This window comes from Peromyscus californicus, unplaced genomic scaffold (assembly GCF_007827085.1).
Source record: "Peromyscus californicus insignis strain IS unplaced genomic scaffold, ASM782708v3 Scaffold_6__1_contigs__length_162567912, whole genome shotgun sequence".
Lineage (NCBI taxonomy): Eukaryota > Metazoa > Chordata > Mammalia > Rodentia > Cricetidae > Peromyscus > Peromyscus californicus.
The window spans coordinates 138960561-138983419 of NW_026294584.1; the positions used below are offsets into that span (position 1 = coordinate 138960561).

The 22859-nt window shown below is 46.0% G+C and overlaps 2 protein-coding genes across 19 annotated transcripts in view; both read left to right on the forward strand.

The window, feature by feature from the left end:
• The window catches only part of Znf384 (zinc finger protein 384), a 32538-nt gene extending 20095 nt beyond the window's left edge, over positions 1 to 12443 (forward strand). For 8 of the 13 annotated variants that reach the window (XM_052722058.1, XM_052722062.1, XM_052722059.1 and 5 more), the window contains 5 exons: positions 5211 to 5435; positions 6085 to 6267; positions 7703 to 7781; positions 10253 to 10411; positions 10829 to 12443. In XM_052722058.1, coding sequence (XP_052578018.1) covers positions 5211 to 5435; positions 6085 to 6267; positions 7703 to 7781; positions 10253 to 10411; positions 10829 to 11305 — 1123 coding nt within the window. In that variant the 3' untranslated portion in view covers positions 11306 to 12443. The remainder of the gene's footprint in view (positions 1 to 5210; positions 5436 to 6084; positions 6268 to 7702; positions 7782 to 10252; positions 10412 to 10828) is intronic. The other 5 variants (XM_052722071.1, XM_052722070.1, XM_052722068.1 and 2 more) reach the window with 2 other exon arrangements.
• Positions 12444 to 14361: 1918 nt separating this feature from the next.
• On the forward strand, positions 14362 to 22747 carry Ing4 (inhibitor of growth family member 4). Of its 6 annotated transcripts, none has more exons than XM_052722077.1 (8): positions 14362 to 14484; positions 17620 to 17691; positions 20413 to 20579; positions 20741 to 20855; positions 20973 to 21081; positions 21292 to 21439; positions 21693 to 21754; positions 21856 to 22747. In XM_052722077.1, exons 1-8 carry the CDS (start codon positions 14448 to 14450, stop codon positions 21893 to 21895), a joined length of 750 nt encoding a protein of 249 aa, XP_052578037.1. In that variant the 5' UTR covers positions 14362 to 14447; the 3' UTR covers positions 21896 to 22747. The 6 variants fall into 6 exon arrangements, with proteins under 6 accessions (XP_052578037.1, XP_052578040.1, XP_052578041.1 ...); XM_052722080.1 differs by having other exon boundaries at positions 14364 to 14484; positions 20976 to 21081; XM_052722081.1 differs by having other exon boundaries at positions 14364 to 14484; positions 20741 to 20846; positions 20976 to 21081.
• The last annotated feature ends 112 nt before the right edge of the window (positions 22748 to 22859 follow it).

Here is a 22859-nt window from a genome sequence, read left to right on the forward strand (position 1 = left end):
CCTCAGTTTCCTCATCTGTAAAATGGGGAGAATTCTTTGTATGCCTCCCATTTGTTGGGAGTATAGATAATCTTTAAAATGTTGGGAAGTTCAGAAAGATGAGAGCTAATCATTACTTAGCATTATTTACTTGAATTGTATAGTTCTATGGAGAGTATCCACAAGTACACTGTTTAAATACCTCTTTCTAAGTGAAAAAGAGGGCGGTGTTGCTATGCAGAATATATTGAGCACTGCAGAATTCCAGCTGTAATTCAGAAGTTCATTGTAGCTTTATTATTACAGGTGTACCCCACTTTATACAATAAGTGTTCCTGGAAAATGTTTACATCATACCATATTATAAAGGTACCTGACAAGTTTGATTCATTTAAAGGCATTCTTTTATTATATCAGTTGAAATGAAAATCCCTTTTAACTTGTGTAGATACCTGGATTTTTTTTTTTTTTTTTTTAATGTATTTGCTTAAAGCGAGGTCATTGTGACATGAGATGCATTTATATGACATGTTGAAGTAGTGGAGGCAGCCCTTCTGGTTGACTAGGGCCCTTAATTCTGCCAGTTCATTTTTCTCTCCACACTAAAATGATTCTGAATTTCCCAACTATGTGTGAATATTTACATGTATATGTGTAAAGAATTGTGAACACCCAGTTGGAAGGAAGCCTTCTAGGACATTCTACCTTCAGTGTTTTTGAAATTCTTGAAAGCCTCCACACTCGATTAAAGGGAACCCTGAAATTGTTCTGTGACTAATTATATCCTAGTTAAAAAATATTCCTTCAGAAACCTAAAATTCTAAAGTCCAAAGGAATCTTCTAAATCACAAAGAATTCTGGCTTTCTTTCTTATTGTGCAGTTGAACTTAAAAAATAATCCTGAAGCTGGGCAGTGGTGGTACACACCTTTAGTCCCAGCACTCGGGAGGCAGAGACAGGAGGATCTCTGAGTTCAAGCCCAGCCTGGTCAACAGAGTGAATTCCAGGACAGCCAGGGCTGTTACACAGAGAAACCCTGTCTCAAACAAAAACAAAAAAAAGAATCCTGATTTTGGTGCCTGTGTATGTGAACTACTTCTGTCCCGGTTGTCAGTAGCATGACTGGGGTATTGGAGGAATTAGGTGCTGTTGCTGTGGTCAAGTTAGCTTAGCTCGAAGGCTTTGTTCTCATCTGTGAAATAAATGGGAAGGTCAGTCAGATTGATCTGTTGTATGAAAATAATTTGAGGGGAAATCTGAACATTTAAATTGTTGTCAGCATCTTAGAAAGAAAAGGCTGGGATAATAATTCAAAGTGATTATTGAATCCCAGGCCATTGTATTGCCTACCATTCTTACTGTATCTGGCACACATGGTGTCCATTGAAGTAATGGACTAAATGATGTTCGGTGCTAGCTTTGCCTTCCCACTGCCACAGCTGTCCTGAGTCAGATTTCTAACCACCCAGTACCCTACAGTAGGACTTATTTGACTTCTTAGGGTTCCCAGAGTTTTAAAATACAGGTTAAATATTCCCTGTCCAAAAGTGGTTGAGACTTTGGCTTTTTTTTTTTTCCAATTTTGGAATATTTGCACATATATAATGAGATACCTTGGGGATGAGGCCCAAATCTGATCATGGAAATTTGTTACGCTGGATGTGGTGACTGGAACACACCAGCAATCTCAGTACTCAGGAGGCTGAGGCAGGAGGATCAGGAGTTCAGTGCCATCGTGGTCTATATAGCCTCTCAAACCAAAAATAGAGTCACTCACTTGCTGTGGTGCTGCTGTGAGACTCTGTTGGGTCTGCCAGCCTATCTTAGTCCTGACTCAGAGAGGAGCAACTTCCCCTCTCCAGATAGTGGCTCAGACTTAGCGGTGCTCTCCCTGACACTCTGGACTTTCTCACACTTTGTCTGAAGTTTATCCAACCCATGTATCTGCTGGGCCGTCCTGCGACTGAACCTTCATGCCTAACTCAAAAAGGCATGGCTTTCTTTTCCATCTCCATCCTCAGGCATCTGCCAAACTTTACGGCTTGCCTTCCCTGCACTTTTTCTTTTGAACTTTAATAAAATTGTATTTAAGCTTTAAATAAAAGAAAGGCATTAATTTGTTTCAAATATACCTTATATAGGTAGCCTAAAGGTAATTCTACATAGTATTTTTAGTGAGCCTGTGTTTTGACTTCCTTCTGTACCATGAAGTAACATGTCGAATTTTCCACTTACGGTGTGATGTCAGTGCTTAGAAAGTTTTGGTTTGGATTATGGAGGCACAGCCTGTGCTTCAATGGTCACCTGAGATCAGTGCCTTCACCTGGCAGGTAGACAGACAGACAGCCTCTGCAGAAATACTTCTAGTGCCAGGACTACAGGGTTGGCTTAGTTTGTGGCATTATAGTGAATAGCTTGCCCTTTGACAAAGGTTTTTGGAGTGTTGGGGTTCCTTTTTACAGAATTAGGAGAATACCTGCCAGGTTATTTTGAGTAGAAACAAAGGTGTTTTAAAGGGCCTACCCCACCCCTGTCGGTCTCGAGCAGCAGTTCTGGTCGTCACGATGGCCATCTGACTGTTGGCATTGGCATCATACCCTAGAATCCTTGTAGACTAGTTATTCTGTTGCCAGTGCTTTGTTTTGTTTTGAGACAGGCTGGCCTTGAACTCGGGATTGTCCTGCCTCTCCTCAAGTGCTGGGATCACAGGCATGTGCCATTGTAGCCAGTTTGTCAGTCTGGTTTCAGTTAGTTTTTCAGAGTCGTCTCTAGTTAAAGCTTTGAAGATTGGTTTCTTTCTGGTTTCTTAACACAGAGTCTCTCACTAGAGCCCAGGCTGGAGTACAAGCCCATTGCAGGCCTGCCTTAGTCTCCTGAGTGCTAGGACTATTTTCTGTTTCATAATTGACTTACACTTCAGGGGTGATGGGGTTTGAATGAAAATGTATGGATTAAATTTACTATTTGAATTCCAGTGTGTTGGGGCTGAGGATACAGTTCTGTAGTAGAGCACTTCCTGGTGTGTGGCAAGGCCTGGGTTCATGCCGAGCACTTTAAAACATTTTTTAAGCAATGAACATGTTATACCTGAACTGAGAAATTTTAGTTATCTAAGAAACTTATTTTGTAACTTTAGTTCAGTGTCCTATAAGTGGCATTATGTCCAGTTGCTAACCTTATCTTTGTAAAACACTTGCATCATCATCAGCTCATCCATCAAAACTGAGACTGTTAGCAATAATGGCATTTTATTAATAAAGAACATTTAGCTTACCTTTGATGGTCCTGGGTGCTTGCTGGCCCTTCTAGAGGCAAAAGTGAGTATCTTCTTTTTTTTTTTTTTTTTTTTTGGTTTTTCGAGACAGGGTTTCTCTGTGTAGCTTTGCGCCTTTCCTGGAACTCACTCTGTAGACCAGACTGGCCTCGAACTCACAAAGATCCGCCTGCCTCTGCCTCCCGAGTGCTGGGATTAAAGGCGTGCGCCACCACCGCCCGGCTTGAGTATCTTCATTTTAAAGAGCAGAAGACTGAGATGTAGGTTAACGGGCAACCTGCCGCTGACTCTGTTGGACTAGATCCGGGGTATCTGGACTCCCATTGACTGTTTACTTTGGACCATGCTGATCTTTCCTGCAGTGTTTGGGTGTCTCATTCGATAGCCAATGACTGATAGAGTGGTAGTCAGAGTTTTCTTCAGACTTTGAAAATTGGTTATCAGTCACTAGGATCTTGGTGAAAGCATTAACACAGAGACCACAACAGTGATACCATTTTCTCAGAGGGAGTTTGTTTTAGTCTCGATCACAGCTACTTTCAAAAAATTCTTCTGAAATGAAAAGAATGCAAGAATCATCATCCCATACCCTCTGATGCCCAGTTGACAAAGATAAGGTGGAGAGGAGAGCAGCTTACCCCCGGCTTCCAGACCTTCCAGACCACCTCCCTTTCTGCTAACTCATAGTGTGCCCTGGCAAGCTGTTTCTAACTCAGGTGTAGAAAGCTCAAAGTCTAAGAGGATAAGGCTTAACTTTGAGAGAGACCTCCTCATTTGATATTGTTGTGTAGTGTCAGAACAGGAAGCATCCACTGAGTCAGGTGACCAGGAAAAGGGTATTCGGGTGCTGTTCATTAACCCAGGAGTGGCAGCATTGGCTCCATGTGCTAAGGAAAAGGAAAGGTTTAGCATAGAGTATCATTACTTTTCAATTCTTTTTTCTTGTTAAGATTTAAGGATTATAATCTACTACTAACCATTACCTTGGCTTGTTTCAAAAGTGGGTCTGATTTGATTGGCTTGAGACTGGGAGCAGGGGCAGGTGATTAATGGAACATCAGCTATGGGGTAGAGATCAGATATGGGTTGGGAAAGCCCCTCCAAACAATTCTGGTACTTTCCATCTCCATCTCTTTAGCCGTCACTACAAAAAGGAAGTAGGGAAAGTCACTGAGAAGACAACTGTCTGGAGATGGAAGGTCTTAATCTAATCAGTTTTCCTTCATTATTGCATGGGGGGGGCTTGAAAAATACAACGGGACAGATAAACATGGAGAAGCTGGGAGTGGGAGTTACCGTGAGAAGTTTGAAACTTTAGCCCAATAAAAAATCTCTATCAGTGGTTCTCAACCTGTGGGTCATGTCCCCTTTTGGGGGTGTCAAACAACCCTTTCACAGGGGTTGCCTAAGACCATTGGAAAACATATTTACAATTCATAGCAGTAGCAAAATTACAGTTATGAAGTAGCAATGAAATAATTATGTGGTTGGAGGTCACCACATCAGGAAGAACTGTATTAAAGGGTCACAGTATTAGGAAGGTTGAGAACCACTGCTCTGTATTCACCCAGATCATAATATTTACCTGTCTTACCAGGATTGAATGCTTATTTTTGTACACTCAGGGTATCTAGTCATTTATTAAGCATTTATTGGGTATTTTTGAGTGCTTGACACTGTGTTAGCTTAGGCAATAAAGAGAAATAAGAGGCCAGGCATGATGATATATAGCTATAATCCCAGCATTTGGGAGGTAAGAAATAAGAGGGCCATGAGTTCAAGGCCAGCTTGAGCTGCATGAGACCCTTTCTTTGAAAAGAAAAAGCTACAGGCCTTACCATGTAGTTGGAACAGGAGCTGGGGTCAGTTAGCCGGGCTTCTCTTGGCAGGTGTCAGGCTCAGCAGCACCCCCTGGTGGAAAGGCTCTAATACTGTAATATTGCCCTCACCTGGCCAGGTGCCGGATGTGCTCACTGACCTTCTACTCAAAGTCGGAGATGCAGATCCACTCCAAGTCACACACCGAGACCAAGCCCCACAAGTGCCCGCACTGCTCCAAGACCTTCGCCAACAGCTCCTACCTGGCCCAGCACATCCGAATCCACTCAGGGGCCAAGCCCTATAGTTGTAACTTTTGTGAGAAATCCTTCCGCCAGCTCTCCCATCTGCAGCAGCACACCCGGTAAGGCTGCTCCCACCCTCTACCTGGCTACAAAACCCCCAAGGCCATGTGGCCTGTGCCAACTGTTCTCTCCTTTGCCTTTTGAAATTTTATTCTCTTGTTACTGTCAGAAAATTAAACTATGTATCCTAGCAGTGTGGGGGGCCTTGAAAATTGTGATTTCCGGTCCCCAACTCTGGAACAATTTTTGTGGTTTCTCTCTGTGTCTGTTTGGAAATCTTCTACAGAGCAGACCCTGCTTTTACTATATGCTTCAGTTCAGAGCCATGGTGTGCATTCAACTTCAGGTCCATGGGGAACAGGCGGTATTGGCCTATGTTCAAATTGCTATTTGGAAACAGGGTAACTGTGGTGAGTGTGCAACCTTAGGAAGAGGCCCAGGGTTGACAAGACTGAATACTGTAAGGTCACCAAGAGCCATGGGTTGCAGCTCTTCATCATCTCACTGCCATTCTAGCCACCGACTTGCAGTCAGCAACAACCTAGACGTGGGTGTCCTCTTCATTAGCCTCTCCAGCCGGAGCGTGATTGGGAGGAGGGGGGAGGGGTGCTCTCATCCGACAAGCAACATCCTTTCACCCAGCAGAGGGCTGAGCCCGTGGTGTCGAACTGCTTCCTCCTCCCCCTTCCCTCCTCTCCTCTCCGGCAGGATTCACTCCAAGATGCACACGGAGACCATCAAGCCCCACAAGTGCCCGCACTGCTCCAAGACCTTCGCCAACACCTCCTACCTGGCCCAGCACCTCCGAATCCACTCGGGGGCCAAGCCCTACAACTGTTCCTACTGCCAGAAGGCCTTCCGCCAGCTCTCCCACCTCCAGCAGCACACACGGTAAGGGAGAGGGGCGGGCTACTGATCCCGCCCCGCTGGCATGCCCTCCCCAACCCCCGCCCCGGACACACACAACCACCCGCATGCGGGGGGCGGGGGAGAGACCTGGCTGGAGGTGAGACCTGGCTGGAGGAGAATATGACTGGCAACAGAGAGAAAAGAACTGGATGCCAAGAGAACCTTTCTGGAGCACAAACCGTTTCAAAAAGACACAGTGATTGTTTGGTATTTCTTGATTGATTAAAGAGAGACAAACTTGGAACGAAGATGACCATCTCCTTCACTTTCCTCCCTGAAAATACCAAGCACACATCTTACCAGATTTCTTCTTTGGTGCTAAGCAAAGACATTCGATTTCAGAAGACCTTCTTCTGGCCCTCAAGACACTAATTACGAGTGGGAGACATAATCACATATAAGCTGGCACCAGCCTGGATATCACACTCACAGCAACAAGCAAGAGCCCAAGGAATGTAGTCCAAGAGTAGAGCACAAACGGAAACTGAGAACTGAAAGCCAACTGAAGGAGCGCCTACTTGATCAAGAGGATTCTCGCATCTGATCCATCACTGTGGCCTTACTAGGAGAAGGGAGTCTGACACTAGAAGAGCTGATGGTTTCCTTTGGTGAGATCTCAAGATGAAGTGGAGTCCAGACTCTTGGCAACTGGCCATCTCACCCTGCTTCTTACGGATGTGATGTTCTTACCCAAAAGTGATCAGACACTGTCTCGAGTTTGCTGTCTTCATATATTTGAGGCTTTGTCACAGATGGTTCTGAAGTCCCTGAAAAGGAGCAGGTGTTGGTGCATCCTCCCGTCTTGAGCTTATCTTAGTAGATAGAGGGCCCTGTGGTGTAGGGAAGGTTAGATTGGTTCTAACCTCAGGATTTCCTGTCGGTAAGGGCTTAGACTGGGGGGAAAATCCCTAGGAATTTCCATGGGTTTCCACTAATGTCACCACTGCTTTCAACAATCATTGTAACTTGTCCTTTGATTTCAGAACTATCTCTGGCTATGATGCTCAAGGTTGAAGGAACAGTTTCTGCCTGTAGGGTGGGGACCAAGGAGGAAGTGTTATGTATTTTTCTTTTTCCTTACAATTGTAGTTACCTTTTGTTTCTGAACATTCACTGCGGGATGGTTACTGTAGGAGCAGATTTATATACCAAGTCATGATCTGCCTGTGTCCTGGATGCCGAGGCCTCAGTCCCTTTTCTCCCAGCACAATGAGGCTCTGCTTGAGCTCGGTGCTACAGACAGTGACCAGAAATCAGGCACTTGAAACCACTCCAGGTCAAAGAGCTAAAGCTAGTGCCTCATGCAGGTGTATCTGAGCAGCTTCCTCAGGAGACAACCTGAAGAACCCGAGTCTGGTACGGAGCTAATCTATAGTGACCTTGCTGATGGCCATACTCTTTTTTTCATCCTCTGCAGAATCCACACCGGTGATAGACCATACAAATGTGCACACCCGGGCTGTGAGAAGGCCTTCACACAACTCTCCAATCTGCAGGTAAGTATCTGGTTTCCACATAAGACCTTGAGTTTGAGACTTGGGAGTGACATTTGGCTAGTACAGGTTCTCAGAGGTTTTCAGAAGAACTAAATTCTCTTTAAAATTACTGAGGTGAAGCTGGACCTGCTAGCCTTTAATCCCAGCTACTTGGAAGGCTGAGGCAGAGGATCCAAAGTTCAGGGCCTGGCTGTGGTACAAAATGAGCTCAGGTCTTAATGATAACAGCTTCTCAACATTTAAGAAAATAAAAGAGTTGAGGAGTTAGCTCCCAACAACAGTAAAGTGCTTGCCACAAACATGAAGGTGTGATTGATCCCTAGATCCCACTTTAAATAAAACAGCAGCAGTTTCGTTCGGTATGAGCTTGTTACCCCAGCACTGGGAAAGTGGACAGAGGCAGGTCTTTGGAGCTCTCTGCCAGCAATCCTGACCACGTTGGCTAGCCCCAGGCCAGTGAGAGGTTGTCTGAGAAAACAAGGGGGGGCTCCTGAGTAGTGACACCAAAGTTGTCCCTAGCCACCACATGCATGTGCAACTGAACACACACCCATGTGTGTTTTTAAAAGACTAAGGGCTGATGAGATGGCTCCGTGGCTAAACATACATATCATGCAAGCCTGACTCCCTGAGTTGGACCCCTAGAGCCAACAGTGCAAGAAGAGAACTAACTCATAAAAGGGATCCATTATCTTCTACCCATGTGCCATGACAGGTACACCCACAATAATAAAATTTAAGGGAAAAAAGGATTGATTCTGTAGCTCACTAATAGTACTTGCCTATATGTGCCAGGCTATAGTAGGTTCATAGTACAATACCACATTTTAACGTACCACATTTTAACAAAAACAGTACCCTTAGGTGGCTAGGAATGGTGGCATGTGCTGGACTGCATAGTCAGAAGAAACAGAAAATTGGGGTCTGGAGAAATGGCTGAGCTTAGAGTTTAGAGTACCCATGTCAGGTAGCTTACCACCACCTACCTAGAGCTCTAACCCCAGGGAACCCAGTGCTCTTCTGACCTCCCCAGGCACCTGTACAAATATGTATATAAAAATAAATGTTCAGCCGGGTGGTGGTGGCACACGCCTTTAATCCCAGCACTCGGGAGGCAGAGGCAGGCGGATCTCTGTGAGTTCGAGGCCACCCTGAGTTCCAGGAAAGGCGCAAAGCTACACAGAGAAACTCTGTCTCGAAAAACCAAAAAAAAAAAAAAAAATGTTCAAAAACAGCTGACAACCTGGGCTACATGAAACTCTCTCAGAAAACAAAGCAAAAAAGTAATCACAATATATAAAACAATTGCATGTTAGCATTAATAGAAATAAATATTCCCAAATCCCACTAAAAGAATTTAATGGGAGAATGATATTATTTCACATTTTGTAAGGCCCCCCCCCACAGCCCACTCTAGGCAAGCGCTCTACCACTGAGCAACACACCCAGTCCTTGTGAGGTGTTTTTTTGTTTGTTTGTTTGTTTGTTTGTTTGTTTTAAATACTTAAATGGTGTGTCTGGCCTTGAACAGTCTTTTTTTTTTTTTTTTTTTGGTTTTTCGAGACAGGGTTTCTCTGTGTAGCTTTGCGCCTTTTCCTGGAACTCACTTGGTAGCCCAGGCTGGCCTCGAACTCACAGAGATCCGCCTGGCTCTGCCTCCCGAGTGCTGGGATTAAAGGCGTGCGCCACCACCGCCCGGCCTGCCTTGAACAGTCTTTTAAGTGCTAGGATTGTAGGTGTGTGCTGCAACGACCGGGGTTTTTGCACGTTTCTTCAGTCTTTGGCTTAGCTATAAGTGAACATACTCTTTGACCTGACGTAGTCAGTCTAACAGAGAACAGGAGTGCAGAGGCAGACATTTGTATTTTGTGCGTGTGGCTGTGTTATGGCTGTTTATGCATGAGTAGAGGTAACACTTGGATGTCTGCTCCTGTAGCTCTCTGCCTCATTTCGAGACTTTCGTACTGCAGCTAGAGCTCATCATACTTGACTAGACCAGTAAACCTGAGGCATCCTCCTGTTTCCGCCCCTGCCCAGCACTGAGATTCTTGGTGCATGCCATCACACCCAGCTCTTAGGTGGATGCTGAGGGTGTGAAGTGGGGTTCTTAACACACAGAAGCACTCTACCCACTGACTCTCTCCTCAGTCCTTGTCTCGGTATTTTGAAGAGTTCTGATTATGTGAGCCCCTGAAAAGGGCCAGGTAGCCCCCAAACCCCCCTTTAAGAGCCACTGGAAGAGGGAGACCAGGTAGGTGTAAGTTGTCGTCGTAACTTTCCGAACCCTGGATTCATGCTGTATAGTAGACATCTCCCCCTTAGCCACTAGTCCTGACGTCTCATTCAGAGCATTCTGTACTGCCTTCTTGTAGAAAGGGAAGCTAGGATGGCCTCTGCTTACCCCGGGCTCTCCCGCCATGAAGGCCAAGGAAGGAACGGTACTCATTTTGGTTTCTCTTGTTTGTTTACAGTCTCACAGACGGCAGCACAACAAAGATAAACCCTTCAAGTGCCACAACTGTCACCGAGCATACACAGACGCAGCCTCACTAGAGGCTCACTTATCTACACATACGGTGAAGCATGCCAAGGTGTATACCTGCACAATCTGTAGTCGGGCATACACATCGGTAAGTGCCTGCTACCTTCCCTTCCCGGGTCTCTGTCCCTTCCTGATGGAAGTCTGCTGGTGAATGGCTTGTTGTGTACTTGCCCCTGCTCTCTCTCGCTCAGTAGATAGAGTCAGTATTCAGAGATAATTAACGCCATAAGCAGTGGTTCTTCATTAGACATATAAGATGAGCTTTTGTGATAGAGAAAGGTTTCGGGTATTTTCTGTGATATTCTAGAACAAGATTATCAAATGGCTTCACTCAGAGATGGTTGAGAAAAAGAACTTTCTCTGTGCCCACAGTGACTTCTAAAAGTCCCAGTCCTTTACCGCACTCCAGAATAACCCTTTACAGCCATTACAGAGTAAGAGCCCAGAGTGATAGCTGCAGGTCTTCTCTTTCTTTCATCTTAACTTCTCTTTACCGTCTCTCTAGGAAACATACCTTATGAAACATATGCGCAAACACAACCCTCCTGATCTTCAGCAACAAGTGCAAGCAGCAGCGGCGGCGGCAGCAGTGGCCCAGGCCCAGGCCCAGGCCCAGGCTCAGGCTCAGGCTCAGGCCCAGGCTCAGGCCCAGGCCCAGGCCCAGGCTCAGGCTCAGGCCCAGGCTCAGGCTCAGGCTCAGGCCCAGGCCCAGGCTCAGGCTCAGGCTCAGGCTCAGGCCCAGGCTTCCCAGGCATCACAACAGCAGCAACAGCAGCAACAGCCACCACCACCACAACCACCACACTTCCAGTCCCCTGGGGCAGCTCCCCAAGGTGGGGGTGGTGGGGACAGCAACCCGAACCCTCCACCCCAGTGTTCCTTTGACCTGACCCCCTATAAGACGGCGGCAGAGCATCATAAAGACATCTGCCTCACTGTCACCACCAGCACCATCCAGGTGGAGCACCTGGCCAGCTCTTAGAGATCCGTACTGCCATCCACTGGAAAGAGGGAGGAGTTCTGGGCCCTCCTATGTCAACTCCTCTTGTTGGGAAAGTTCTCTTCTTCCTTGACAAGTCCTGTCTCCAGCTCCTTGGTCCTCAGGCATGGCTTCCTTCGCAAGATAACCATCCTTAATCTCAGCTGCTCCTGATTGACAAAGGAATCTTGAGCTGATAGTGTTATCCAACAGCCCCATCCAAGCAGAGCTTTTAAAACTGGGGGTTGGTGCTTGAGAGAGGATCTGCTGTGACCTCACATCTTGTCCAGTGTGGGCACTTACCTTTCTCTCTTCTCATCCTCAAAGTTGGGGCCGACAGAAGGCTAGCGGCTGGCCTCCCAGATAACAGAAAAGGAAGCTCTAAACGCAACCAGCCTTCCGTTCTACGCTTACCTGTAAAAGAACAGGTTCTGCACGTGGCCTGACCCCTGTGAGCCATTTTCTTTCCCTTACATGGTCTCACTTCCTATTGGGTGGTGACTACCCTTTTATTTGTACGGGGGACGGTAGCTGATACATGGTCGCCAAGGTGCCAGAGATCCCCAGGTGACCACGGGTGGTATAAGAGAATGGGTTATGATTTTTCCTCCAAGTCTCCTTCCTTCTCTGCCAACCAAGGGCCTATATACTCCGCCTCACCACCCCAGTCCAAGGAGCTGTGGGAGCTGTGTTCTCTGCAAAACCCCAGCCAGGCTATTGCAGAGAAGGGAGAAGTCAGAGCACACACAAGGACTGGACTTAGCTCCCTAGGTGCCACGGTCAGATGCCAGACATGGATTTATATATAAATATATATATATAAATATATATATATACCTGCTCATCACGGCCATCTTTGTTGTAACCATTTCTGTGTTTATAAATGCATTATCTCTGAGAATTTTCATATTGATGTTTTGTTTTTGTCTTATTTTTCTCCACCTTGTCCTCTGGCCATGGCATTTTAATTTTCTTTTACCTTTTAATTTTTTAAATCATGGCAGATTTCAGAGAAAAGAAAATTAAAATAATCAGGAATTATACAGTTGTTATAAAGCAATTTAAAAATGAAAATTCTTATGTACAAACTAAGGGGTGTTTTTAGAACATTGTATAGAAATAAATTCATGTTTAAGGATGAGAGCAGTGAGCTACTGATGTAAGCTAGCATGGGAAAAGCTATTTGGGGAGATATTCAGGACAGCATTAAGTACTTAAACTGGAATGTGTGAAGAATGAGTGCTTGTGTGATAAGCCCCTGTGTGAATCCTCAGCCACTTCCAGTTTAGGAACATTTGTGTACAAATTCTGTCGTGGGGATTGCTTGCCTACATCCGCGGTGAGAGCAAGGTTTCATTTAACAAAACAGCTATATTCCTTACTCTTTGCCCTCCACACATCAAAAAAAGGGGGCGGGGAAGTATGGCCTCTTCAAAGGACCTGCACTACCCATGCCTTCCTATTTTGTCCAAATTCTACTGGGCATTGTGTACATATGTGTGTGTATCATTAAACTGCAGTGACTAAGACCAGAGGTTTCCGGTGATGGAAACCATAACCAGCTACTGGGCTTAGGACTGAAGAAAATGCAAAATGCAGTGAGCTTCCCATGATACAATGGTTATCATGTTCACCATACAGTGGAAGACAGTTGTGCTGGACAGATCAAGAAACCTAAGACTTCTCACAGTCTACCATGAGAGGATTCGGCCTAATTTCCAAGACTGCATCATGAAGATAAAATCCTTCATACAGTACTGAAAAAGTTGACAAAGTTCTCAGACCTGAGAACTGACCAACAGCCATTACCTAGTGATGTGGATAAGTAAGTCCCATTTAATTTGGGACTAGCCATCCAGAACAGTATCTCAGTATGCCATTGTTGGTTAGCTTCTTGATGCTTTTTTTCTCCTCTCACTGACTACTGAGAGTCTCTGACGACCCTGTTTCCATCACAAGTATTGGAATAAGTACCTTTGTGGGTGAATGTCCATTCCCACTCCCACCTAATGATAATGTTGCCTACTGCTACTCTCGTTGTATAGCGAAAAGAGCTGGCAGGGATAAAGTTATCCCAACAGCATGCTCTTGTCCTACTGCCCTGCTTTAGCATCTGCTCAGTAGTAAATGGGTATCTTTACATATTTGGTCAAAGGGAGCTAAAATTTTAAAAGTATGCTGTGTGGTGTAATTATTGTGAAAGATGTATGAATTAGAGGTGACAGCTGTCTTCAAGAATCCACCACCACTATTATGTTACGGGGTTTGAGTTGTTTCCCTAAGGTAGCAGCAACCTGCCAGGCTTTCACTTTTGTACAATGGATGATACGTTTGACTAGGGGGATGGCTGATGTCTAGGTGGTCTAGCAATCATAAACCTTGATGACCCAGACCTTTTAGAGTCATGTTAACATCATACATAAATTAAAATACAAAACAAAAACATGGGATCTCCCGTTAATAGCACAACTGCAAAATCAATGAGTGTTGTGCTCTTTGTGAACGTTTGTTGAGTATAAAGAACAGGAACCTTAGCCTGGTGTGACAAACGCCTTTAATTCCGGCACTGTCGAGGCAGAGACAGGCAGATCTCTTAAATTGGAAGACAGCCAGGGCTACACAAACCCTGTGTTGTAAAAAATTAAGTGAACAGAAGTGCAAAAGGTTACGTTTTGCAAAGCCTGACAACTTCAGAAGAAAGCATCTGCCTCAGAGACTACCTGCTTCAGCTTTGATGATCAAATTCAAAATAAGCAAATAGCTGTTTTCCCTACTTGCTGAAAGGAGGGATTTACAGAATACCAGACTGAACAGTTTCTTCCCCCATTTACCAAACATGCCTGTTGGAAGGAAAAAGTTTGCTAGAGAATGCAAAATGGCGACCTTGCGTGATGTCATACCTGCCTCAGTAACATACTGGCGTCCTATTAAGGGCGGAAGCAGGCTAAAGCAGCTTCGCTGTGGGCGATCGTGACTAGCCATGCAAAAAGGTTCAATGTCGGGCGGATGTGTCTGGGGGCGATATTATAGTAAGGGCGGAAGTTCTTTTAAGTACGGAAAGGATCTAATCCAAGAATGGCTCCAGCGCCTGTCTGGTTTCAGTCACTTCCGGGGCGGATCGGAAGTTGCTTTGTTTTGCTTCAAGATGGCTGCTGGGATGTATTTGGAACATTATCTGGACAGTAAGAGCCGGCTGAAGAAGGGGGTCATGGGACATAGAGTGGTGTGGAGGGTCCGGGTTGACAGAATCTATGGCTCTGAGGTCCTGGGGGCCTGAAGCTCACAGTTGGGAAAGGGTTCCGTGGGAGGATTTATTCGAGGGTGAATAAGGAGGGGGCGGGGCAGTGGCAATACAGGCCTCGCTCCTGTTGTAGACGAGGGAAGGGGCTGCCCGGTGGGGCCAGGGTTGTGTTTTGAAGGGTTACGGGGAGCAGGGAAGGTATTTCCTGACTCTCTCCTCTAGGGTCCCTGGCCTCAGGGTATATTTTTCTCTCCTAAATTGCACAGGGTCGTTATCACTGCCATTTGGAGTGGCTGCAAATATTTGATCTAGTCTCCTTTAGTCATTTATGTCCCCAGAGTGGCCAGGTGGATGGAGTGGGACGACCACTTGAGTTGTTACACTGGAACGCTTTACTTCGTGAGCAAAATCCAGTTCTCATATAATGAATGTGTGTGTGTGTGTGTGTGTGTGACTGGGAAGTGAGAAATAGTCTGGAAGTAGATTAAACGCCAAACTAAGATGTTTGCGTCTTAATATAGAGTATTGACTTTATTAAAGGAAAAGTAAATGACCAGTTTATGATAGCAGTCCAATTCAGAGATGCAAACCTGATCTTAGAGAATGACAGAAACTTTTAGATATTAAATGTGACAAGATTGATTGGATGATGTCGTTATTAAGAGAGAAGGAAAAAATCAAGGTGAATTCTTCTGCTTGGAAAATAAGATAAATGATAGCGACAGCAGTGTAGGAGATTCAGGAGTCATAGCAATATATTTATTTTTGCCTTAGACATAGGCATAAAGTCTGTGACAGTGAGATTCTTTAGGGAAAAGAAAGTGAGGAAGTAAAATGACAAAATCTCAAGAAAACAGCGTTTAAAGGATAAGACATCCTTGAAGTTACCAGAAGATCTGTAATTTAGTATTTGCAATACTAGGAGGAAGTAAGTCACTTGATCGAGAAGGTAGTACCAACTGCTTCAGACTTTTCTTTAGAGGAAGACAAAAGATGGATCATTTGATTTTGGTAATGTGCTGGTGACTTAAAGTAATCATAGTGAACTGGTGCCCGCAGACTTGAGAAGTTCAAACAATAGAAGCAACTTTTTGGTTTTTTTGTTTTTAAGACAGTGTCTAATGTAGCCCAGGTTGACCTCGAGTTTGATACACAGCTGAGGGTGACCTTGAACTCTAGGTCCTCTTTCCACCTCCCTGTGCTGAGAATTGTAAACATGTGACACCGTGCCTGGTGTAGTAGAAACATTTTTAAAGTGTGAGTTGGCTTCACAGAAACACTTTAAAAGTTCGGTGGGTGTGGTGGCACATCCCTTTGTTCCCAGAATTTAGGAAGATGTCTGAATTTGAGACCTACTGATCCATGTAGTGAGATCTAGGCCAGCCAGGGCTACATAATAAGACCCCGTCTCAAAAAAAAATGTGACAGTAGAGCATTTGCCTATCAGGTGCAAGCCCCTGGATCTGAGGTTCAGTCTCCATCACCAAAGGGGGGAAATTAAAGTGTAGGAAGAAATTTTGCTTCTATGGGGAGGCTTAGCTAATAATGCATTTTATTCAAGTATTCACTGGGCACTTTCTGTATACATGGCAATTCTAAACACAAGGAAAATTTAAAATTGATACAGACATGTATCTGTCCTGGAAGGTTAGGGAGACAGACAGGGAGTAACTATGTTAATTATTTAGTTATGGTTGGATAGCTACTAAAAGCATAGCTAGACAACCTTGACAGCCTATCAGAGTCTGGGAAAGTCAGGTTCTGGGCTGAACTTTGAAGAACGAGCAGAAATCCAGTAGGCGAGTGGGTAAGGTGGGCGTGGGAGGAGGAAGACAGCTCTTGGGAAGCTGCTGGTGAGTGTGAGGCGCTCACCAGGCCAGAGCAGAGCAGAGAGATGGCATGGCTGAGTGAGATAAGCAGGGTGGGAAGTGCAGAACGCAAGCATACGGAGTCACTGGAAGCTGGCAGCCTGCGTGATGATTCCGAAAGGAACTAGAGTGGGACTTTGAAGTCGAGGATGAAGAAGATGGCGGCGGAAACTGAAAACAGTGGGAAAACTGGTTTGTAGAGTGTCACCGAAGAGGAAGGGGATGGGATGGTGACACAGATAGGCGAGGCTTCTCTTTTGAGAAAATGCAAATGAATCTTTCACAGATAAATCCATCATTTCAGGGCTGGCATGTTAAGAATGCCTACCTACCATGCAGGAGACCCTAGGTCTGATCCCCACCACTGCATAAACCTGGCATATATACACAGGACTATTAGGTCTCAACACATGGGAGGTAGATATACAAGAATCAGAAATTCATTTTTGCTCATCCTTTGCTACATAACAAGTTTGAGGCCAGCCTAGGCTACAGAGACCCTGTCACCAAAAGAAAAAAGAAAAAAAAAATACACTTTCAAATGAGGGGAAACTGAACTGCACTTCATTTTTTAATGTTGAGTGACATATTTTCAGAAAATGATTTTTAAAATTAATTTTTAGTTATGCATCTGTGTGGATGGTGTCTGTTTATGCACGAGTGCAAGTCCTCTTGCCGCCCAGCAGCACTGTGTTCCCGCCAGACCTGGAGTTGAGGCACTTGTAAGCCACTCAGCATGGGAAGTGCAAACCACACTCTGGTCCTCTGGAAGAACAGCCAGTGCTCTTATCCACTGAGCATCCCTCCAGCCCCTGCACTCTACTTTTGTGTGTCGGTCTGTTTGTTCTATTTTGTTTTTCCTTTCAAACAGCATCTTAAGCCAGGCATGGTGGCGCACGCCTTTAATCCCAGCACTCGGGTGGCAGAGGTAGGTGGATCTCTGTGAGTTTGAGGCCAACCTGGGCTACAGAGTGAATTCCAGGACAGCTAGGGCTGTCTCAAACAAAACAAAACAATGTAAACCAGGCTGGCTTCAAATTCCCTATGTGGCTGAGGCTGACTTGAGCTCCTAATTCTTCTGCCTCCTGCTGCTTCCAGCTTGAACTTCATTTTAAAAGGAGCTCTAGGGCCAAGGATGTAGCTCAGTGGTAGAGCCACTTGCCAAGACCTGTATATAATCCAGTAACTATATTTCCCTGTCTTCCCAGGTATTGAAAACCTCCCATTTGAATTACAGAGAAACTTTCAGCTCATGAGGGACCTAGACCAAAGGACAGAGGGTACGTACAAAATAACAGGCTCTTGTTGATCATCATTTATTTTCCTACTTTCTGTTATCATACCATCTGGTATAATCTGGAGGACTGTGACTTATATTGTGTGTGTGTGTTTGGGGGGTGTATGAGTGTTTTGCCTGTATGTATGTCTGTGCATCATGTGTGTGCCTGATGCACAAAGAGGTCAGAAGACAGTATCGGATATCTGGAACTGGAGTTAAGGATGGTTCTGAGCCACCATGTGGGTGCTGCGATCTGAACCCAGGTCCTCTGCAAGAGCAGCAAGTTCTCTTAATCACTGAGCCATCTCTCCAGCCTGTCTTTCATGGAATTCTTACAAGAAGATAATGGTCATCCTCATTTCTACTTTTCCACATCAAATGGAGTATTGAGACAGTGCCTCAAGAAGTTAGACCTGCTGAGCTGGCAAGACAGCTCATGGGTAAAGGTATTTGCTGCCGAGCTGACAACTCGGATTCCATCCCCAGGACCCACACAGTACAAGGAAAGACCCCCTAGGAAGTTGGTCCTCTGACCACCACCTGGAAGTGATTCTACACATTCATCCACACACATACAAATCATGCACACAAAATAAATAAGCAAGTAAGGTTCAGAGCTACTATGATTTTTGTACCTTCCTCAAAAATTCAAGACACCAACCCTAGACATTGCTGCCATTTTTGTTGGTTACGTCTGCATGATAACCACAAGTTATACCTCGTTGCGTTGTTTATGTTATCATAAAATACACAGGGTGTTAGACTACAGTTCATGTTGGTTGACAGGAACTTTGCTGAGAAGCTCTTAAAAAGAAAGAAGGGCCAAGCATGGTAGCACAGCAGATAGATCTTTGTGAGTTCGTGACCAGTCTGGTCTCCATACTGAATTCCAGTTTCAGGCCAGCTAGGACTACACAGTGAGACCCTATTGTGAGGGGCGGGGGGATTTTTTTTTTAAGGTCATCCTCAGGTACATTCCCAGTTTAAGGTATACCTGAGAGACCTTTTCTCTAAATGAATAATTAATAATAAAACTAACCAATAAAAATACAAGCAAGAGAAAGAAAACAGAAGGCGTCACTTACCATCAGGAGCTCTCTACTGTGTTCTATCACTCATGCATTAGATATTATCTCAGGCCTTGGACACGGAGCAGACTGGGCTACACTGAGGTGTCCATTTGGAGCCTCAGGAAAGCTCCACCACAATGCTCAGGTTGGTCTGCACCAGTTTTAAAGTTGAGTTGAAGGTGCCCCGATACCTACTGAAGGATATGTAAGTCTCACATTCCATTCTGTGTAGCCATGTTCAAAGAGGTAACGGGCTAGGATATGCAAAGCCGTGTCTTAAGTTAACTCTGGCTAAGTTTCTTCATGAAAGTGAATATTACCTAACATCTGCCACTGACAGCTGCCTGCCAGATGGTCAGAATCAGCTGGATTTCTCTGTAATGAAATTCTAACTCGAGTCCATGCTCTGAGACCAGCTGGAGATTATGGAATTGTGCTTTTCCCACGTCTCCTAAAGGCCTGGCATACAGTGAAGTATGAGCATAGCATGCTCCCAGATGCTCCCCATTGTCTGGTGGTCCACTGTGCTACAGTCTTTGCCTCTTCCCATTGATATTTATATGAGCCCTGACTAATGTCAGGGAGTAGGCATCTTCAGGTCAGTGTTCTGGGACATCGCCAGCCCTCTGTCTAGTATTAAGGTGTTTCGAGCAATATCTAAAATGAACAAACAGAAAAAAAAATGACAAGAATTGTAAGCAAGTTGTAATTGATGAGCAAAGAAAGATGGGCAAGCTGGGTATGGCGGCTCACACCTGTAATCTCAACATTCAGGAGGCTGGGGCAGGAGGATTTGCTTCTGTTTTAGGCCAGCCTGGACTATATAGTATGTTCTAGACATCTTGAGCTACAGAATGAGACTTGGTACTCAAAAAACAGTAAGAAAAAAGTAGGATGGACAGTAAGGATGCAGAAGCAGCATTCCTTGGAGGAATTAGGACCTAATGTTAAAATTTCAGACCCAGCACTATGGCGGCTTAGGCAGGAGGATCATAAATTCGAGGCCGACCTGGGCACCACCCTATCTCAGAGAGAGAGAGAGAGAGAGAGAGAGAGAGAGAGAGAGAGAAAGACCTGGAGGCCACAGCACCAGTAAGTGACTCGGCCTGGTTTGCAGCAGTCAGGTCTGTTGGGGGATGCGGTTAAGACAAGAAACAAGGTGGCCTTTGGAACCGAACTCATGAGGCAAGCAGCAAGCAAGCCCTGCAAAGAAGCGTCTTGAACTGTCATCAGAAGTGCACCTCATGTTAACATGTACACGGCTGGGAGTCCCACAGTGCCTCTGGTAGCTTCAGTTCCAACTCTGGCAGCCATGTGTTCTGCACCTTGAAGGCACTTGCAGACAGTCTCAGCCAGGCACAGTGGCACATGTTTGTAATCTCAGCGCTAGGGAAGCAGAGGCAAGAGGATATCCCAAGTTCAAGGCCAGCCTGAGCTACATACTGACACTGTCTCAAAACATACCAGAAAAGGCCCAAATAATTTCAGTGTTGCATTTCCCGAATACAAGGCACAGTACCTGTGAACGTTCAGTACATTTCAGTTGGAAGGTCTTGATGGCCGATGGAAAAGGTCCAAGGAACAAGAGGAAGAAGTATGCTTCATCTACCCACCAGGGGCCATTGTGACCCAGGCCTCTGTCTCTGTTGTAGACCTGAAGGCTGAAATTGACAAGTTGGCCACTGAATATATGAGTAGCGCCCGCAGCCTGAGCTCCGAGGAAAAACTGGCCCTTCTCAGACAGATCCAGGAGGCCTATGGCAAATGCAAGGAATTTGGTGACGACAAGGTGCAGCTTGCCATGCAGACCTATGAGATGGTATGGCCCTGTTCACGGCTTCCCACCTACCTCCCGTCTAATCCTCAGGCTCTTAGACCCTCCTTCAGCTGTGTTGGGATCTGTTTGGGGTCTGGAAGAGTCATCGTCTGTTTCCAGTGAAGGAAACAGCTTTGTACCTTCCCCCGTCTTCCTCCCCACAGGTGGACAAACACATTCGGCGACTGGACACAGACCTGGCCCGCTTCGAGGCTGATCTGAAGGAGAAGCAGATCGAGTCAAGTGACTATGACAGCTCTTCCAGCAAAGGCAAAAAGAGTGAGGAGGGGGGTGGGGCCAACTCCAGCTCTGAGGGACCAGTGTCACCTGGAACAGGAGCAAAGAGGACTTAACCATCTTTTTGTCTTTGCCTTCCGGCTTACCCTTTCTTCCTAGAAGGCCGGACTCAGAAGGAGAAAAAAGCTGCCCGTGCCCGTTCCAAAGGGAAAAACTCAGATGAAGAAGCCCCCAAGGCTGCCCAGAAGAAGTTAAAACTTGTGCGCACGTGAGTACATCAGAGGACGCCCACCTCCCAGCAGCACCGCCTCTTGCCACTCTCCCTGTTTCTGTGCCAGTAACTCTCTGTCACTTTGGTGTCTGCTGGATGGAGAAGAAGCCTTCTGTCATTTGCCTCACCACAATCTCCTGCCACCTCCAAGCTCAGGTGGTAGCTTCCCTTCCTGCAGGTGACATTTGTCTTCCTCTTGGCATGCAGAAGTCCTGAGTATGGGATGCCCTCAGTGACCTTTGGCAGTGTCCATCCCTCTGATGTGTTGGATATGCCTGTGGATCCCAACGAACCCACATATTGCCTTTGTCACCAGGTCTCCTATGGAGAGATGATTGGCTGTGACAACCCAGATGTGAGAACCCTTTGCCTCAGGGTTGGGGGAGGAGCTCCGAGGGGCACGAGGGGCATGAATAAAAGGAGCAGGCACTTTATTCAGTTGGAGAGAGGGAGTGCAGGATAGGATAGTGGTTGGACTGGGTTGCCTGGGGATTTGCAGGAAGTTTCCAAAAGGCTGGAGTAAAGGGGCCCCTCTCAGGAGTCTGCAGCTGGCTCCTCTCCCCTCCAGCTCAGGCCCCTGACTGCTGTGTTCCATCTTCCTTTGCCAGTGCTCCATCGAGTGGTTCCACTTCGCCTGTGTGGGGCTGACCACCAAGCCTAGGGGGAAATGGTAAGTGGCGGCGTGGCAGGAGCTAGTCGGGCTGTCCCAGGGCTGAGTGGGAGAGCAGGCTTCACTTACTTTTGCTTGCCCTGCTCTTTGCCGGTTTTTAGGTTTTGCCCACGCTGCTCCCAAGAACGAAAGAAGAAATAGCTTTCCTTGGATCTCATGCCAGATTTCTTCCGAATCCCCCTGCCCTGGGCTAGTGACAGAGAGGAGCACCTCTGCCGGGGCACTGGGGGTCCAGGGAGATGTCGACAGTGCAGTCCTGTCCTTCTTCTCCCTTCCCCCACTCCTGGTGCTGAGGCTGCATCCAGACCCTGGTAGGGAGGGTGCCACAGCCATGGACGGTATGTGCTCCGTTCCACTCTCTCCTTCAGAGGGAAGTAATCCCACTCACTGTCCTTCTGCCTCCGTGGTGAGGTTGGTGCTGTATTTCAGAGGGAGGGTCCTCTTCATTCCCTTGCTTTGTGTTTAAGGACTGGGCCAGTGGAGTGGGCACTCTCCCAGGCTCCTCCATCTTCCCTTCCCCTACTGGGGCTAGGTAGGATAAACTTCTTCATTCTTTTTTCCATGGTGAGGGATCTTGTAGATCACTTGGACTCTGGCCTAGCTGAGTGATTCCCCCTTCCTCTGTGACCCGGGGATTCATCCTGACTTTGAATGGGAGAGGGTAAGGTGGAGCACAGATAACTCACATGTAAAAGGAACTGGGGTAGGTAAATAAAAGCTATCCATGCTAGCCTGCTGTGTTTATTGTAGAGACTGTCTCCGTACATGTGATAAGCATTCTTTCTGCATCCTCTGGATTGGATGAGAGGCAGGAGGATGGCTTGCCAGAAGTAGGACAAGATGTGAAACCATAATGATACTTGTCCTGTGGTATCCACACCTTTTCCACCTGGAGGGGTGCCTTGCATCGGGGGACTCAGAACTTTGTAATTATGCATCTGCTCTCGGTGAAACACTTTTCACTTAATTCCAATAAATCATGTATTTGCGTTATATGTGTGTGCTGTGATAGTGTTAGCTTGATTTCTTTTACAAACAAAAGATAAATTAAGTATTTGCTTCCCATCCCCCAATGAATTAATTGGTCACCTTTCTCTTGGAAACG

Excerpts from the sequence above, each read along its gene's own strand:
- Ing4 (XM_052722082.1), top strand. The coding sequence starts at position 16,561 with ATGAAGAAGATGGCGGCGGAAACTGAAAACAGTGGGAAAACTG. Across the intron at positions 20,580-20,740 it reads CCATGCAGACCTATGAGATG|GTGGACAAACACATTCGGCG; the intron begins GTATGGCCCTGT and ends TCCTCCCCACAG. Across the intron at positions 21,082-21,291 it reads AAGTTAAAACTTGTGCGCAC|AAGTCCTGAGTATGGGATGC; the intron begins GTGAGTACATCA and ends CTTGGCATGCAG.